We start from the raw sequence: 17,500 nt of genomic DNA on the forward strand, positions 1-17,500 counted from the left end.
TGAGGAGGGAGACGAGAGCTCCAGATGGGGTCTGGTAGATCCTGTTCCTCCAGGTGGCTCAGGGTCTGGAGCAGCCTGCTCCCTCCTCAAGGTCCCTGCTTCAGCCTGATCACAGGGGGGGAAGATGCAGCATGGAGTCTGGGTAGGGTGGGGCTCCACCCCAACACAAACCCCTGCTGGATCCTTCTGGAACCCATCACATGGTCTTTCATTACCTAGAGGCCATGTTCTGACCTCAAAAACGAGATGTATGTGTGTGTGTGTTTGTGTGTTTGTGTGTGTGTGTGTGTGTGTGTGTGTGTGTGTGTGTGTGTGTGTGTGTGTGTGTGTGTGCGTGCTTACAGTATGTGTGTGTGTAGAGCGTGTATGTAATTAGCTGGCTAGTGCTGAGATTAGAGATGAGGTGGACTGGGGCTGTGGGACACATAGCAGACTGTACTGTGTCTCATTTACACATAGACCTGGAGAGGGGCTGGAGGGAAACCTGCTGCTGAGCTGAGCTGTGCTGTCCTGAGCCAGGACATACAGTAGGCCTAGGGAGGACTGCTGTTATAGGATGTTCAGGAAAATGTGTTTACGGATCACAGTGCTTGTTCTGACATGGGGGCAAAGGTACGGACTTACTTTCTCTCTCTCTCTCACTCTCTCTCCACCTATCTCCCTCTCCTCCTTTCTATCTGTTGCCTCTCTCTCTCTCTCTCTCTCTCTCTCTCTGTCTCTGTCTCTCTCTCTCTCTCTCTCTCTCTCTCTCTCTCTCTCTCTCTCCTCTACTAGGGGGGTCTTGTGCCCTGTTGTACCACTCTCCAGTGTTTGCTGTTGCTTGAACTTTGGGCCGTTTCCATGGCAACCTTTTCCCTCACATTTCCGATGTGACGTGATCTTGTGATCACTCTGTCTTTCCCCCTCTACCGTTAACATAGCGCCTCTTCTCGCTGAGTATTGAGTTTCTGAAAGTGTCAGGGCCTTTTCTGTTGGTTTCTTTCCAATGACTTAGGTCGGAATACAGTACAGCTCATCTACTGCTTGAAGCATTTGCACTGGTTAAAGACATTGCACCCTACTATCAAGTTGCACACCTACATGGCAAGGAAGGGGCATTTGAACTGTTGTAGAACCAGTGGAAGCTGGTGGAGGTAGCAGTCGAAGGACGGGTTCATTGTAACGCATGGAATAAGGAATAGTATGTGTTTGACACCAAATCCTCCGATTTTTAACTCCACCAGCCTCCACTGCATTGAACCTACAATAGAGGACTAGTGCAACCTCACATTTTATTCCAAGCTTCGCTTAGCAAGCAAGAGACAGAAAGAAACTTAGACAGTACATTTGTAAATCAAAGTTAGCTCGATTGGTATTTTGACAAGCAACTAGCAAATTCATTTGTTTTTCGATGTCTGTAAACTGAAACCGTTTTGGGAGAAGCATTGCTTAAAATCTAACAAATGTGGAACAAATCAATGATAGACAAATCTATATATGTCTGTAGAGAAAACCAGGCCATGAACCCGCTCAGTGATGCAATGTATGTTTGTTGTACTCTCTCTCCCTCCCTGTGTGTGTGTGTGTGTGTGTGTGTGTGTGTGTGTGTGTGTGTGTGTGTGTACTGCACACTGATGTGTTAATGTTAATGTATATGAAAGTGCATTCTGCCTCTGTGTCTGTGTGACTGTTTTTGAAGGGCAGGGGAGTATGCAGGAGCTAAATCAAGTAATTATCCTCCTGGCTTGGACTGGGGGTGGTGGGGGGGGGTTGGAGTAAAGAGGGGTTGGATGTGTGGCTGGGGGAGGAGCAGAGGTCAGAGTGAGGAGAGAGAGGGACAACACAGTGGAGAGGTCAGTGTGTGTGTGTGTGTGTGTGTGTGTGTGTGTGTGTGTGTGTGTGTGTGTGATGGTCTAAGCAGAAAGAGTAAGATGGCAGCAGGGTTGCGTGTAGCCCATTATTATTGATCCATCCGGGGTGTTCTAGGTTTGAAAGTATATTTAGTGCAGAGCTCTGCCCCGTGGTCATGTCAGCCCATATGGGCCACAGCCTAGAGGCATGCTGGGATAATTCTGAATCATCATCATAATCCCCCATGTCAGTACACGCCAAGGACCCTTTATACGCCGCCAAGCCCCGCTGTAATACTACACAGCACTAGGCTGCTCCAGTACACTCTGTCTCTGTCTCTCTCACGTCCTTCTCTTTCTCTTTCTCTCTCTGTGTTTTTATCTCTTCGTCTTTCTCTCTCTCTCTGTCTCCGCCCTGTCTCTCTCTCTCTCTCTCTCTCTCTCTCTCTCTCTCTCTCTCTCTCTCTCTCTCTCCATCTGTCCCCCTTCTCTCTATATCTCTCTCCCTCTCCCGCTTCGTCTCTCTCTCTCTCTCTCTCTCTCTCTCTCTCTCTCTCTAGATTTAAAGCAATGCTTCTCGCAAAACAGTTTCAGCTTACAGACATCGAAAAACAAATACATTTGCTGGTTGCTTGTCAAAATACCAATTGAGCTAACAAATTTACAGATTTACAAATGTACTGTCTAAGAGAAGCAAAGCTTGCTAAGCGAAGCTTGTGCTAGTCCTCTACTGTCTCCGCCCTATCTCTCTCTCTCTCTCTCTCTCTCTCTCTCTCTCTCTCTCTCTCTCTCTCTCGCTCTTGCTCTCTCTCTCTCTCTATCTCTTCCTTTTCTCTACTGTATCACTCTCGCTCTACTCCAAGACAATAACACAAACATAAACACAAACAGAGCCAGAGGTTACCCTTGTGTGTTACAGTAACCCCTTCAGAAAGTGAGCATGAGGAATGGTTGTTCCTGACTAAAGGAGGGGGCTGATTGGGTTACTCTGGTGATTGCATTGCAGTAATAGTGATGGCATTATCCATTTCCTCTAAATGCATTAGAACCTCAATTACACAGAGCCCAGGACGGAGCACACTGTCCTGCTGTTCGCAATAGAAGAGGTAATGAATGGAAGAATGAGAGAGAGAGTGAGAGAGGAAAAGAAAAAAAAATTCCAGTGACCCATTCTGACCTGTTCTCCTACCAAAATAAAGCACTCCAAAAGAGAGCAGAGCTGGACAGAACCCATGGGACCGTTTGTCCAGACAGACACAAATCCCCAGCCATCAGCCAATAGAAACGACCAGTCCCAACAGCAACACAACAACACAAATAGACTGACCTCGGATGTCAGAGCAGAATATTCACAGCATTCAGTAAAAGGTTATAATCTGGTTGATAATTTTCTGTTATCTGGATCTGGAGAGGCACAGTATCCATGATAGACAGGCTATAAACAGTGATGCAAATGACTTATTATTGCTTTATTTTTGGAGCGTTTCCCATTGGCCTGATGTTATTCAAGATAGGCAGCCTTATGTAAGTGAAGCATTAGGCACACTTATTATTATCACACAAATTAGGACAGACTAGGCAGCTGTGTGTGTGTGTGTGTGTGTGTGTGTGTGTGTGTGTGTGTGTGTGTGTGTGTGTGTGTGTGTGTGTGTATGTGTGTGTGTGTGTGTGTGTGTGTGTTTGTGTGTGTGTGTGTGTGTGTGTGAGTGTGTGAGTGTTGCTGCGGTTAGTTAACTACAGATTGAGCCAACGTTTTTGTTTTTATTTGTTTTCTGACGGACTCCGAGGCCTTAAACCTGCGAGCGTTACACCTGTGTCTCTGAGTTATTAGATTGTTAGTTCCCATTTTCACACAACACCATGAAACCAGCTCAGCAATGTATGTTTGTTTTACTGTGTGTGTGTGTGTGTGTGTGTGTGTGTGTGTGTGTGTGTGTGTGTGTGTGTGTGTGTGTGTGTGTGTGTGTGTGTGTGTAAGATGGGGGGAACATTCTCCAGACACTGACAAGCCACAATAGTACAGTTCCTAAGTGCATGTGTCTGGGTCACCATGACAACAGAAATCCCTTGAGCATGCTCGGAGCGGAGCGACGTCACTCGTCTTTCTCTCTCTCTCTCTGGCACTCGCTCCCTTCCCTTCGGCTCGCTGGTGGAGAAAAAGCAGGAGCAGGAGGTAACTTCCTCAGCTTAGAGAAGGCAGACAGAGAGTCAGAGCAGGTACATGGCTCAGGGGTCTGGAGAGGGAAACAGCAGTGGCTATCCTGCATCTGTTCCAGCTCTATTTTCTTCTTTTGCTTTCAAATATACTGGTCTATTCTAGAGTTTATGCTCTGTACATAGACACATCTGTACAGTGCCTTTCTGTATGTATGTGTGTGTGTGTGTGTGTGTGTGTGTGTGTGTGTGTGTGTGTGTGTGTGTGTGTGTGTGTGTGTGTGTGTGTGTGTGTGTGTTGTGTGTGTGTCTGATCTGGTCATTATTCTCTATACAGCAGGCAGCAGCTGCATACACTCTCCATGACTCTTCTCCATTAATAATGAAACAGGAGGAAACCGCCACAACTGAATGGGTGAGGCTTCATCGATCTCTATGGTCACCGGACACTCAGTGGTACATCACTCATTTAACCCACTCTCACATATTGACGCACACGCACAAATAAATTCAATGCAGACAGACAGACACACACACACACACACACACACACACACACACACACACACATACACACACACACACACACACGCATGCACGCACGCAAGCACACAAACACACACACACACACACACACACACACATACACACACACACACACACGCATGCACGCACGCAAGCACACAAACACACACACACACACACACACACACACAAGCACTATGCAAACATACACACACAAACATATACGCACACACAGACACATACAGTACATACATAGACACACACACACCACACACCACACACACACACACACACACACACACACACACACACACACACACACACACACACACACACACAGGAACATGTTATCAGTATTGATTCAGTTGAAGAGGACATTTTCAAAACAGATCCATGGGGACTATTTCACAGGCACCCAGTCGTTTATCAAGCACAGCCCTCCTGTCTGAGAAGCCTAATCCTAATGAGGCTCTCTAGGCTCTGTTTTGCTTCCACTACGGTGTGTGTTTTTGTCTCGTGATAAAGGCAGGAGAGTGCCCTGGGCTCTTTGCAAAACATGAGAAAATATAGCCCACAAGATTGTTATCAAAGATCTTTTTCTCGAACAACCACCCACATGATTTGGTAGAAAAAAATAATACAGCCTTCTTCGACAGGGGAGACATCTTACATCACATATCTCCTGCAAGATACAGAAACAATGTTGACAAGTGTCTCCTCGATGGAGGAGAATCTTTTTTTGTGGTGATATCAGTGTGTGTGTGTGTGTGTGTGTGTGTGTGTGTGAACTTGTGGGTGTATGTGCTCATGGTTACTGCTGGAGTATTAAAAACTGCTCTGTGGTTTCCATCTCTTCCTTCCTCTGTCTCTCTCTCACTTCCCTCACTGACTAGAAGCGCATTTCACACCGAGCGTTCTGCTAAGCACAAGTATGGGTGTGTTTAGAGACGATCACATTCAAGCCTGGTCATACTGCAGGTACGTACAGTAGGTTACAGCAGACATTTGTCACTGTGGGCCCAGGCTATAGTAGTGCCCTGCCCTGTCCTGCCCTGGTCTGGCCTGCCCTGGTGTGGTCTGGTCTGGTCTGGTCTGGCCTGTCATCAGCAGCCGAAGCAGAGGAACTAGCAGAGACAACACAGCAGCTCAGACTAGATTGGTACTGACAGCAGAAAGCCTCTCTGTGAGAGTTCCTCTCTGGGTCGACTTGTGTCAGGGTGAATTTGTGTCTCTGAATGTGTTTGTGTTAAATGAATTTTTACCGTGTGTGGCTGTGTGCACTAAGAAATCTATGTGTGTGTGTGTGTGTGTGTGTGTGTGTGTGTGTGTGTGTGTGTGTGTGTGTGTGTGTGTGTGTGTGCGCGTGGGGGGGGGGGGGGGGGGGCTGGGGGGATACAGAAGGACAGCCAGAGAGACAGAGAGATGTTGACTTAGACTAAAGCGCCATACAATGATGCTCTCTCTCTCTCTCTCTCTCTCTCTGTCTCTCTCTCTCTCTCTCTCTCTCTCTGTCTCTCTCTCTCTCTCTCTCCCTTTTCTCTCTCTCCAGCTCTGTCTCCGTGCGCCCCTCTCTCTCTCTTTCTCTCATCATAGTTGAGGATTATGTTTTTTTCTGGCTGGATAAGACACAGAGTTAGTCTTTGATAAAAGAGCTGGTGTTTTTCCCTGCGCTTGCCCCCCTTTTATTCAGCCATCTGTCCTCCACTCCTCTGACGGTGAGGTCACGAGTCAATCTGTCCAGGGAACCAGTGAGGGGACTAGGAACATCTCTCTACACCTGCTCCTTCTCTCCTCTCTCTGCCTCCTTCTAAATATCTCTCTCTCTCTCTCTCTCTCTCTCTCTCTCTCTCTCTCTCTCTCTCTCTCACACTCACTCACTCACACACACACACACACACACACACACACACACACACACACACACACACACCACCCCTCTCTTAATTCATAAATGGATTTAGTGTTGTCACTGTGTTGATTATGACTGGGGTTAAACCCATTACCCCTTCTGTGTGAAATGCATTAAGCATATTAGATATGATCAAAAGTTATTACGGTGACTTTAAAGCTGGTTTTCTGAGCTCCAGCCCAGGAGACCCAGCATCCAGCCAGCGCACCATAAAAGAGAGGATTGTTAATACAACAGATTTCACAGAGAATACTTTTTCTCTGGCCTTAATAGGAAGCCTCCAATGCCAGACCAGGAACGAGGCTGTTGGATAATAGAAGTGATCACAGTGCTGATTCCAAATCCTATTAGACGCTGTTGTTGTTGTTGTCGTTGTTGTCATCAGCAAAATTCAGCATTGAGGGCCATCTTCATGATTCTGACGTCAAGATATTGTACCTATTGACATGAGTGTTCAAAGGGGTAACGTACGTAGCCAACAAAACCTGTAGGATTTAAAATAATAATTCCCAGATTATTTAATCGAAGATACATTTTATTTATCTTTACATTTATCATATTAGCAAAGTAGCACACACAGTAAAGTGAATACAGAACATGTCTCCAATACTATGGCCTCATTCACACAAGAACCGCTATTTTACAGCATGCAGATTAGACGTAAAAATGAGCATGTCATGATAACTCAGAAAAGGTTAACATGAAAACAGCTCACTGGAGAAAAGTATACTCCAGTATGGTCCCACTGCATGGCCATCTCAACCCCCAGGATAAGGTCATAGGTAGCCTCAGGAGCTGCTCTGTTAACGTAGGTCAGACGTCCACAAAAAAACGTACAGCAGTCACTCTGAAGGGCCAGGGGAAGGAAGCAGGGGCCAGGCAGGGACAGGGGCAGGGGTAGGGATAGGGATAGGGACAGATAGGGGTAGGACCAGGGACAGGGGCAACATGGGCAGGGGTAGGATAGGGATAGGGACAGATAGGAGTAGGACCAGGGAGAGGGGCAACATGGGCAGGGGTAGGATAGGGATAGGGACAGATAGGGGTAGGGACAGGGACAGGGGCAACATGGGCAGGGGTAGGGATAGGTATAGGGACAGATAGGGGTAGGGACAGGGACAGGGGCAACATGGGCAGGGGTAGGGGGAGGGGCAAGGCAAGGCAGGGATAGGGGCAGGGGCAGAGGTAGGGCCAGGGACAGGCGGGGGCAAGAGGCAGGTTCAGGAACAAGGCAGAGGTAGGGGTGGGACAGTGACAGGGACAGAGCTAGGGGCAAGGGGCAGAGGCAAGGGCAATGGTAGATGTATGAGCAACGGCTGAGGCAGGGCATCCTCATCCAGCTAACACAGGGTCTGCTCCTACTCCTGCTGCTACCGGCTTAGTGACATGGCCTACAGGATGGCGTTATACAAGATGACAGACAGTAGAACATTAACCCTGGTGACGACCGATGACTCACTCACATGACGTAACATGTGATGACACACACACACACACACACACACACACACACACACACACACACACACACACACACACACACACACACACACACATACACACACACATACACACACACACACACACACACAGAGGTTACACATGATGACATTACACATGATGGTGACCTGATTAAAAGGCCTACTTCTAGAATCATTATTTATTGCAATATATATCAATTACTCTGTGCCTAGAAAGAGTCATACTAGAGATGTTCTATATTTGAAAGAGGCTTTGGTAATGCTTCAGGGTTACTTAACAATAGAATCATGACACTTTTTTATGTTAGTAACGCTTAGATTGTGGGTTCAATTCCCGCCCGGACCATATACAAATCTATGTGCACACTGTACTGAGAGTATCTGCTATTGTGGCATACTGTATACTGGAGATCTGTCAATATTTTAGTCTTCAGAAATCCCTTGACAGAGAGTCCCAGAAAGCTTTTTTTGCTTACAGAAAGCTTACAGAAAATACATTTGGTCAAACTTTACATTTACATGCCCCTATACCTGTATAGTAGCTCTGTAATAACTCTGGTAACAACATTCATCCTAGGCTGAAATGAATAGGGTGGTGTTGTGGTAGTGTGGTCTGTGTGGTGAATGTGAGGCCCTCACACTGCTATTCTACCCCCAGCTGTTACCAAGCATGAATGAACTATTCATCATTTATTCATACTGAATATACTGCATGTACATACTGTGGATTGCTGCTTCACTTTCCACTCAATCTTCTATTGATATAAGGTCGCTGGGGAACGAGGGCATCCATCTAAAGACTATTGACAGTACAGGATGCTGGAATGTTTTTAGGAATTTAAGTCATCTTTGGTCAGTTAAATCACATGACCTTTTTTGATGGTATTTGTTGTGTTATCCAAAGTGTATATACTGAAGCAATATCATTTTACTGGATGGATACACATAAGTGTATCTCTATCTTTGTATATTTGAATCTGTATTTTAATATTGCATGCATGGCCAGCCTATCGGGAAAATGTTGTGTCTGTATATCATCTGTGATGGAGTATTAGTAACCGTTCTGAGACATTAGGAAATTAACAAGGCCAATTTTGCTGACCACACGCTCCAATCAGAGTGAGTAATTTCCCAGCTGATCCCTCTTCTCTCTCTCTCTTTCTCTCTTTCTCTCTCTCTCTCTCTCTCTCTCTCTCTCTCTGCAGGTTGTGAAGCAGAGATGTTGAGACCTTCTGTATCATAGTTCTGCTCTCCTGATGTCCATGGAATCTTCATAACCACCACAGTCAGTTTCTCCTCATCATGATGCCCTCCACCCAGAGACTTTAGTACCTCGTTCCTCCTCTGGGGGCAGCACTACCAAGGGGAGGGGGAGAGGGAGGGACCCCCGAGGCGTCAGAGAAAGAGAAAGCCTGCTGGTGGAAGCCAAGAGAATCATGTAGTGGCTGTTTATCCACCCAGGGGGGAGGGTAGATTTGAGTTTTAAGTTGTTTTTTATTTTGTTATTGATTTCGTAGTGTAGAGTGGTTGGAGTGTGAGGTAGCAGAGATGGTCCTCCACACCACTCCCTTCTCTGGTGCCTTTCTGCACTTCCTTAGCGGCATGTCCTGGGCCTTCATCTTCCCCTGCTATTGGCTGCTGGACCGCCTGCTGGCCTCCTGCGTGGCCACCTCTCTGGAGAAGCGCCGGCGCTCTCAGGACCCCTGCTCCTTCCTGACACTCTACGTCCTGGTGTCCATGCCCCTCTACCTGCTGCTCCTGTTGGCCTCGCTCCCCTTTGCCCTCCTGGGCTTCCTGCTCTGGGCCCCCCTCCAGGCTGTCCGCCAGCCCTACCTCTACACCCACCGCCGACCAGACAAGCACCAGGCCGAGCAAGGCACAGCCGGGGCGGAGGTGGCAGTTGGGGAGTGGAGGCCGCAGGGGCGGAGCTTCTGCTTCGGGAGCGCCAACGTTTGCCTGCTTCCTGACTCGCTGGCGCGCTTCAACAACCTGTCAGACACGCAGCGCCGCGCCCGTGAAGTGGGCAAGCGTATCCGCAACGGGGCCAGCCGGCCGCAGATCAAGATCTACATTGACTCGCCCACCAACACATCCATCAGCGCCATGTCCTTTAGCAGCCTCGCCACAGGGTTCCGACGCACCTCCTCACTGGATCAGCGGCCTGGTGACAACACAGGCGAGGCTGAGACCGAACCCCTCACCGCAGCCACAGAGTGCCCCATCCACCCCTCAGGTGCCCAGACCACCCCTGACTGCCCCATCCACCAGGTTGGAGATCCGAGCTCCACAGACTGCCCCATACACTTAACTGGTGGAGAGAACACGCCCGACTGCCCCCTCCACTCTGCTGGGGGACACAACAGCTCAGACTGCCCTGTCCACACCACCCCCACCACAGGGGTCCAGGCAGCCCCAGGAGACTGCCCCCTGCACCAGACAGCCTCGGGGGTCCAGATCAGTATCAGTGCCCCAGAGCCAGACCCTCCGGAGGCTGACACAGGGAACCATCGCTGTGGGGAGGCCGACCCAGGCTGCGAGAGCCCCACCGCCTCCAGGGAATCCCTGACCCGCTTCCACATGGGCGGGGACGGGGGCGGGGTGCCCTCCAACAACACCCTCTCCCACCGCACCTCCATGTTGAAGAGGCATGCCGGCCGCAAGCGTCGGCCCGGCGACGAAGGCTTCGACCATGAGATCTCGGCCTTCTTCCCCGCCAACCTGGACTTCCTGTGTCTGCAGGAAGTGTTCGACCATGGGGCGACATCGCGGCTGCGGAAGCAGCTGCACCGCTACTTCCCGTTCATCCTGAGTGACGTGGGGCGCTACGGCTGGAAGGGCTGCTGCTCGCGCTTCAAGTTCCTCAACAGCGGTTTGCTATTGGCCAGCCGCTACCCCATCCTGGATGCCCACTTTGAGTGTTACCCCAACGGGCAAGGAGAGGACGCCCTGGCTGCCAAGGGAGCCCTCTTTGTCAAGGTAAAGCATTCTCTCTTCTCCTCTTCTAATGATAGCATTGGCAGGAGCTCTATATGAATAGTTCTGAGTTTGTAATTTGCTGTAGGAATGATTTTTATTTATTCATCATTTGCTTATACAGTATAGTTTAGTTTCAGCAGATTTTGTAGTATATTCCAGGATCCAGCAAAATAATAGCTGAAAGCAAGTAAAATGTCAGTCCATATGTTGGTTTAGAGGAAATCATGCGTGTAGTAGAAAAAATAAATTATTATTAATTAATTATTAGAAATTAGTGCAGGTGCAAAAATAAGTGAACCCCAAGTTGCATTGGTTAAATCAAGTTGGTAAGTAGAATCAGGTGGGTAAATAATTGGGTACCAGGACACCAGGAAGAGGGTAGTGAGAGCATATCAGTCTGGGGAAGGCTATAAAATCATCTCAACAAGATTTGAGCTCCATCAGTCTACTGTGAGGCAAATGATTTACAAATGGAGAGCATTTAACATGACAGCAACTCGGCCTAGAAGTGGACGCCCTTCCAAAATATCCTCAAGAGCCACAAGAAAAATAATAAATCAGGTAAAAGCCAACCCAAACATAACATCTAGAGATTTGCAGACCTCCCTTGCTGCATCTCAGGTAACTGTGCATGATTCAACAATAAGAAGAACACTGAATCGAAATGGCATTCATGGGAGGGTTGCTAGGAAGAAGCCTCTGCTGTCAAAAAGAACCAAACTGCCCTCCTCTGGACCTGGACGACTCCACATCATTAAGGGAACCATGAATTCTGAGGTATACCAGGAGATTCTTGAACAGAACGTCAAGCCATCAGTCAAGGAGCTAAAGCTGGGGTGAAAATGGGTCTTCTAACAAGACAACGACCCAAAGCATTCAAGCAAATCTACCAAAGAATGGCTCAGGAGAAAGAAGATTTGCGTTTTGGATTGGCCAAGTCAAAGTTCTGACCGAAATCCAATCGAGATGCTGTGGCAGGACCTGAAGCGGACAGTTCATGCCAGACACCCCTCAAACCTCACTCAGTTGGCTGAGGTCTGTAAAGAGGAGTGGGCAAAAATCCCTCAAAACAGATGTCAGAGACTGATTAGTGGCTGTACTGATTAGTGGCTGAAGTTATCGCTGCTAATGGAGGTGCCACAAGCTATTGACTGAAGAGGTTCACATATTTTTGCACACATAAAATCTGAGTTTTTGTTAAATAAACCACTTTGTTAAATAAACAATGAAAATATATCATATTTTTTTATTGGTGTCCTTTATTTGGAATGTCTTTATTATGAATTGGGGTTTAGATAAAGATTTTATAAGTTCATTTTAATATTTTATACAAAAATAATGACTATCGCTGTAGGGTTCACAAACTTTCAAGCAGCACTATATACAGTATATGGTTAATATGAGGTAAATACACAATGTTTGTATTGAGCAGTATTCAGTTTAGCCAGGAATTGATAAAAGGTGCTAAAGTTTTACAATCAAAAGTGTAGTCTTTCAAAGTCTGTTAGTATGACATTGTCTATATTTCAAAAAAAGATAATGTAGGACAATTAAAGATCAGGTAAGGCACACAGTTTTTTAATACACATTTTAGTTTTTTAGCTGCATTACTTTATTGTTAACTGTCCTTACTGAGACGCGCTCTCTGCTGCCACTGCCATGGTTTTTGCTATAGCACGTTTTACTCACTTGAATGGGAAAGATAGGGAGTGGAACAGCTGTCATTAGAAGGGCAGTGATACAACTCAATCAAATAAACCAATAATATAATTTGTCTACATTTTACATCCCTGCGTTTTAGCACTAGCAGTGCACATAGTGTAACATACAGCACTGTTCAGAAAACAATGGTAAGAAAATGATGTCGTTGAAGTTACCTTGTTGTTTGAGCACAGCTGTATGTTGCAAGATAGAAAAAAACTACCTGTTCGGTAACTTACACATTTCTAAAAATGGTAAATAGCTCCAAAGTAACTCACCAAAAATGTAGTAGCAACCAACTGAAAACAGAAATGCCTCATACATCCATAAGAGACACTATAGACGTCTAACAAATTGGTATACATTCAATTTAGGAAAGAAGGAATATGCATCAATGGATGAACGACTCATAAGACAAACTGTCAATCCAAAATGCCTATACTTACAGACACTGTGCATTTCAACGACAGGTGGAGGCAAGGGGAAAATAATTATTACAAATATTTATTGATGACTTTTCTCACAAAAAAATACACACACTGACTTTTTAGATACCCATGGATGTTTGGAAATTAATTAATTATTAGAACGATTACATGGAGACTAACCAAGTCTAAGGCCAAACTTGTAGTAAAGCAGTGAAATGTTCTTCAAAAGCCCTTCAGCTCCCTTTCCATGTGGTTGGTGATTGAGCTTGATATGTTTATACATTTGTTGGACAGAGATATTCAGTCTAGCTGTCATAGAGATTCTGTGAACACTGAACAGAGCTGAATAATTTAAACATAATTCTCTGTATCCTTGAGGGGATTTGGAAGTTTAACAACTCACATTAACTTACATTAAATTGAATAATACTCCAGCTCTAATTCTTTATCAAAGAAGAACAAATATGGGTTTACTCTCTAACGTAATGTGTCATTTTGCAGCAAAGTATTTTTTGCCATTAAGTATTCTGCTATCTCTGTCTTTGATTATAATTGTACAATCTGACTCTATTTATAAAGTATGGCTCTATATTTCTATACTTGTAAAACAAGGGATGTATAAAGGTTTCTTTAGTATGTTGTTGTTGGACTCAAATTGTTTCACAAGCATAATTGGGTAAACACAGGTCAACTGGAGTATCATAGTATTCATATGCAAGGGATATGGCTAGATGTCAACATTGAGATGCATGAATTCAACCAGATTGTGTTTTGTGAGTGTTGGTCTATGTCATTCCCAGCAGTGAGCTACAGCAGTGGCGCCATGTAGATGACTGTTTGAGCCCAGTGTGAGTGTGTGTGTACTCCATGGGGCAGAGGAGGAGGAGGTGTGTGTGTCGAGAGTAATGAAGAGACCCCTGAGTGTGTGTGTGTTTGTGTGTGTGTGTGTGTGTATGTTTGTTACTCCTTTGGGCTGAGTAATGACAACAAGGCCTGTCTGTTAAGAGTAATAACAATCCCTCTGCATTGAGAGTAATGACGAGGTCTGTGTGTCACTCCAGTGGAGAGAGTAATGACAGGTGTTTGGGCTCATTAATCACCCACCTGCATGGTTCTCATGTCCCGGCTCTGGCCCAAATCCAGCCTCCAGATCATAGTTCTGGCCCAGATCCAGCTCCACACACACACACACACACACACACACACACACACACACACACACACACACACACACACACACACACACACACACACACACACTGCTGGGCAGCTCAGCAGCTCTCAGCCTGTAGGTGATGATGGATCTGAGGCTGGCGCTGTGAGGCTGACAGTCCTGTTAAATACCCTCAATCCACAGAGCTGCTCTACTCTGACAATCATGTCTGATACACCTCCCCCTGCTGCTTATTGATTCAGATTACAAGCTCACATCACATGCTTGTTTAAGTGCCTCCTCCAAGGGGTCATTCTGGGTCAGTCTCTGCTTTCGCTCACAGATGCTCTTATTATGACTGACCCTTAGCTGCTGGGTCCTAGTGCTGCTTGACCTATTGTACAGTACACACTCCCCAGTCAGCAGAGAAATGACAGCCCAGATCTGGCCCACATCTGTTTTCTACCGGCGTCCAGATGTGGCCCAAGTACAACTTTGTTCCCAGGGACAGAAGTGGGCCAGCTCTGGCTGCCAATCCTAAGCCTTTTCTTTGCCATGAAAAGGCCAGACCTTGACCCTGCATATGGATGTGTCCCAGGTAAGACAGAAGTTGACCGACTCTGGCCGTCATACCTGCGCTTGATCTTTGCCATGAAAAGGCCAGATCTTGGCTGGTATGTGATAAATAGTCCATATATGGGCCAGGTCTGGTTGCTTAAGGCTTAGATGTGGTAACTGTATCTGGCCCATTTCTGGGTCATAATTCCAAGTGGTAACTGGGTCACATCCACACGTTGGCTAAGATTTGGCATTTTCATAGTGATGATTGGGTTTAGGTACGTCCACCAGAGCCGGTCCACTTCTGGCCCAGGGAACAAACATTCTGGCCCAGGCTTGGCCTTTGTGGCTTACATGATTATTATTATTTATTTATTTATTTATTTACCTTAATGAGTGGAGGGGCATCCGGTGTGTTGTGCCTTAATTGGGCACACCTGAGTCTAATTGGGTGTCTACTATAAATTGAGAATTTGTCAAGTGTAAGGGAACTTTTTGGAGGTCTGAAAAGCTTGAAAGCTGATGTGCTACCAGTAGTCTTATCCAATTTGTTCATAAATAAATATGGATGCATAGATTTTGTTTTGTCAGTCCAGTAATTTGTTATTGTTTTTGTCTGGGAGACAGATGGTCTGTCTGATGAAATTGAGACTTATCTCAGTCCACTTTATTTTTTTACTGGCCATGCTGACAGACTCATCAAAACCAAGTGAGATTAGTCTAGATTTCTTCCGATGGTCTGTATGTTTCTCATCTGTCAGTATTCCACAGTCAAACTCTTCTAAACCAGAAGAGATTCGTAGATTTCCCCAAAAGATTGTGTACTGTATTTCTAAACACTGCCCAGTTGGTTTGGGATGTGACTTGGGATTGTATACAGTATGAGACAATTTCACAGATCCCTTTAAAATCCAAACCACCAGTTTATCCATTTCAAGATATATTACAGACTTCATGATTCATCTTCTCATTGGCTAGGACTAAAAGGAGGGAGGAACATAGGGTGTGAAGGGAGATGTGGAACAGCTTTCACAGAATTAACATTTTCATGGCAAATCCAAGTGACCCAGCAACTACAGTAACTTCTTTTCTTCAAGCCAGAGTTTGCCAATAAGCAAACTGCCAATTCTCACCCAGTACTGGTCCCCCACATTCAGACCTACACTGGCCTAGTAATAATTATAGTCACACACTACATACAGTACCAGAACTGGCACATAAGCAATGTTCCAACTGTCACCCAGTACTGGTCCCCCACATTTAGACCAAAGATGGCCCAGTAACTACAGGAACGTATCAATGCCACATTCTCTGGCCCTTGAGCAAATTTCCAACCTCACCCAGTACTGGTCCCCCACAGTAAACCAAAAATGGCTCACCAACTACAGGAACATATCAGGGCCAGATACTGTATCTCATCCCAGAGCTGGTCCCCCACAGTAAACCAAAAATGGCTCACCAACTACAGGAACATATCAGGGCCAGATACTGTATCTCATCCCAGAGCTGGTCCATGAGCAAAGTTACAACACTCACCCAGAACTGGCTCCCCCACATTTAAACCAAAATGGCCCGGTAACTACAGGAACATATCAGGGCCAGATATCACACCCCAGAGCTGACCCATGAGGAAAATGCCAACTCTCACCCATGGCTGGCCCCCGACATTCGGACTTGGTGTGGCACATGTAATACTTGCCGTTTTCAGCACTCAGCCATATGTGCCACCACAAAACCAGATCTGGCCCACAATTGTCTGCTGACTAGGTGGTATTACTGTAGACTGTATAGCATTACTGTAGACTGATATTTGCTTTGCTGGAACTAACATACATAGCCTACAACAATGTGAAACAGAGCAACATTCTCAATCTGGTGCTAGGCAGGTGAAGAGACAGGTGGGCTATAGAGGGTACAACAGTAACTACTTCTTTCTCTTTAAGTGCGAAACATTAACTTTAGAGCTCTGTGACCTTAGGAGTCTCTGAGAGCAACTTTTTAAAGTAGTTCTTCAGAGGCAAACGAAGGGAGGGAGGGATAGAGGGAGCGAGAGATATGGAGGGAGGGGGGGGAGGGAGAGAGAGATAGGGAGAGATACAGTACAGGGAGGAGGCATGTGTGTAGAGATAGAATATTAATTAAAAATGTTTCCCTCAAGAGTGCGCAAGCCAGTAATTAAAGATTTTCAGTCTCAACATTTATCCCTCTTATTATTATTTAAAACCTCTGAGTGCAGGGTGGAAGTAGGGGCGTGTGTGTGTGTGTGTGTGTGTGTGTGTGTGTGTGTGTGTGTGTGTGTGTGCATGTGTAATATAAGGCGTTTGAATACATTAAAGAGAAAACCTCTAAATAGGCATACTCAGATAAAGTGTATTTTTAATGGAAAACAATGAGAAATCTACCCATAGCTTCTCCCATAGCTTCTCCCATAGCTTCTTCCATAGCTTCTCACTCCATTTGTTATTAAATGAGTTTCCTACACTGGGAGGGTCATGCTTTTACTCCAGCTGTGTCAATGCAAAAATCTAGTCAAACACTGGACAGTGTGCAGTTGTTCACTCTCCCTCAGACTTAATAAAGGAAAAGACTGGTGAAAGAAATATGGTGGAAACTGTCTCCAGCTGATGCTTACACCAACCCAATGCTGCATGAAGAGGAATATTGGACCCTTTGGGGAGAAGGATAGGGAATTCGGAACTCAGCCAAAGTCTGGGTCCAGATGAGTGTTTTATTTTCAGTTCTGTGGGCTCACTAGGACTTTTAGCCTTGTGACTAGTCTCACAAGA

At 46.0% G+C, this 17,500-nt stretch overlaps 1 protein-coding gene across 1 annotated transcript in view; it reads left to right on the forward strand.

Annotated features, from left to right (window-relative positions):
* smpd3 (sphingomyelin phosphodiesterase 3) overlaps positions 1 to 17,500 on the forward strand; it is a 28,748-nt gene that overhangs the window by 4,879 nt on the left and 6,369 nt on the right. Inside the window, exon 2 of the mRNA XM_083666646.1 lies at positions 9,104 to 10,874. Within this exon, the coding sequence (XP_083522772.1) occupies positions 9,447 to 10,874 (1,428 nt within the window). The 5' untranslated portion in view covers positions 9,104 to 9,446. The remainder of the gene's footprint in view (positions 1 to 9,103; positions 10,875 to 17,500) is intronic.

The sequence above is a fragment of the Argentina silus genome (assembly GCF_951799395.1).
Source record: "Argentina silus genome assembly, chromosome: 3".
NCBI lineage: Eukaryota > Metazoa > Chordata > Actinopteri > Argentiniformes > Argentinidae > Argentina > Argentina silus.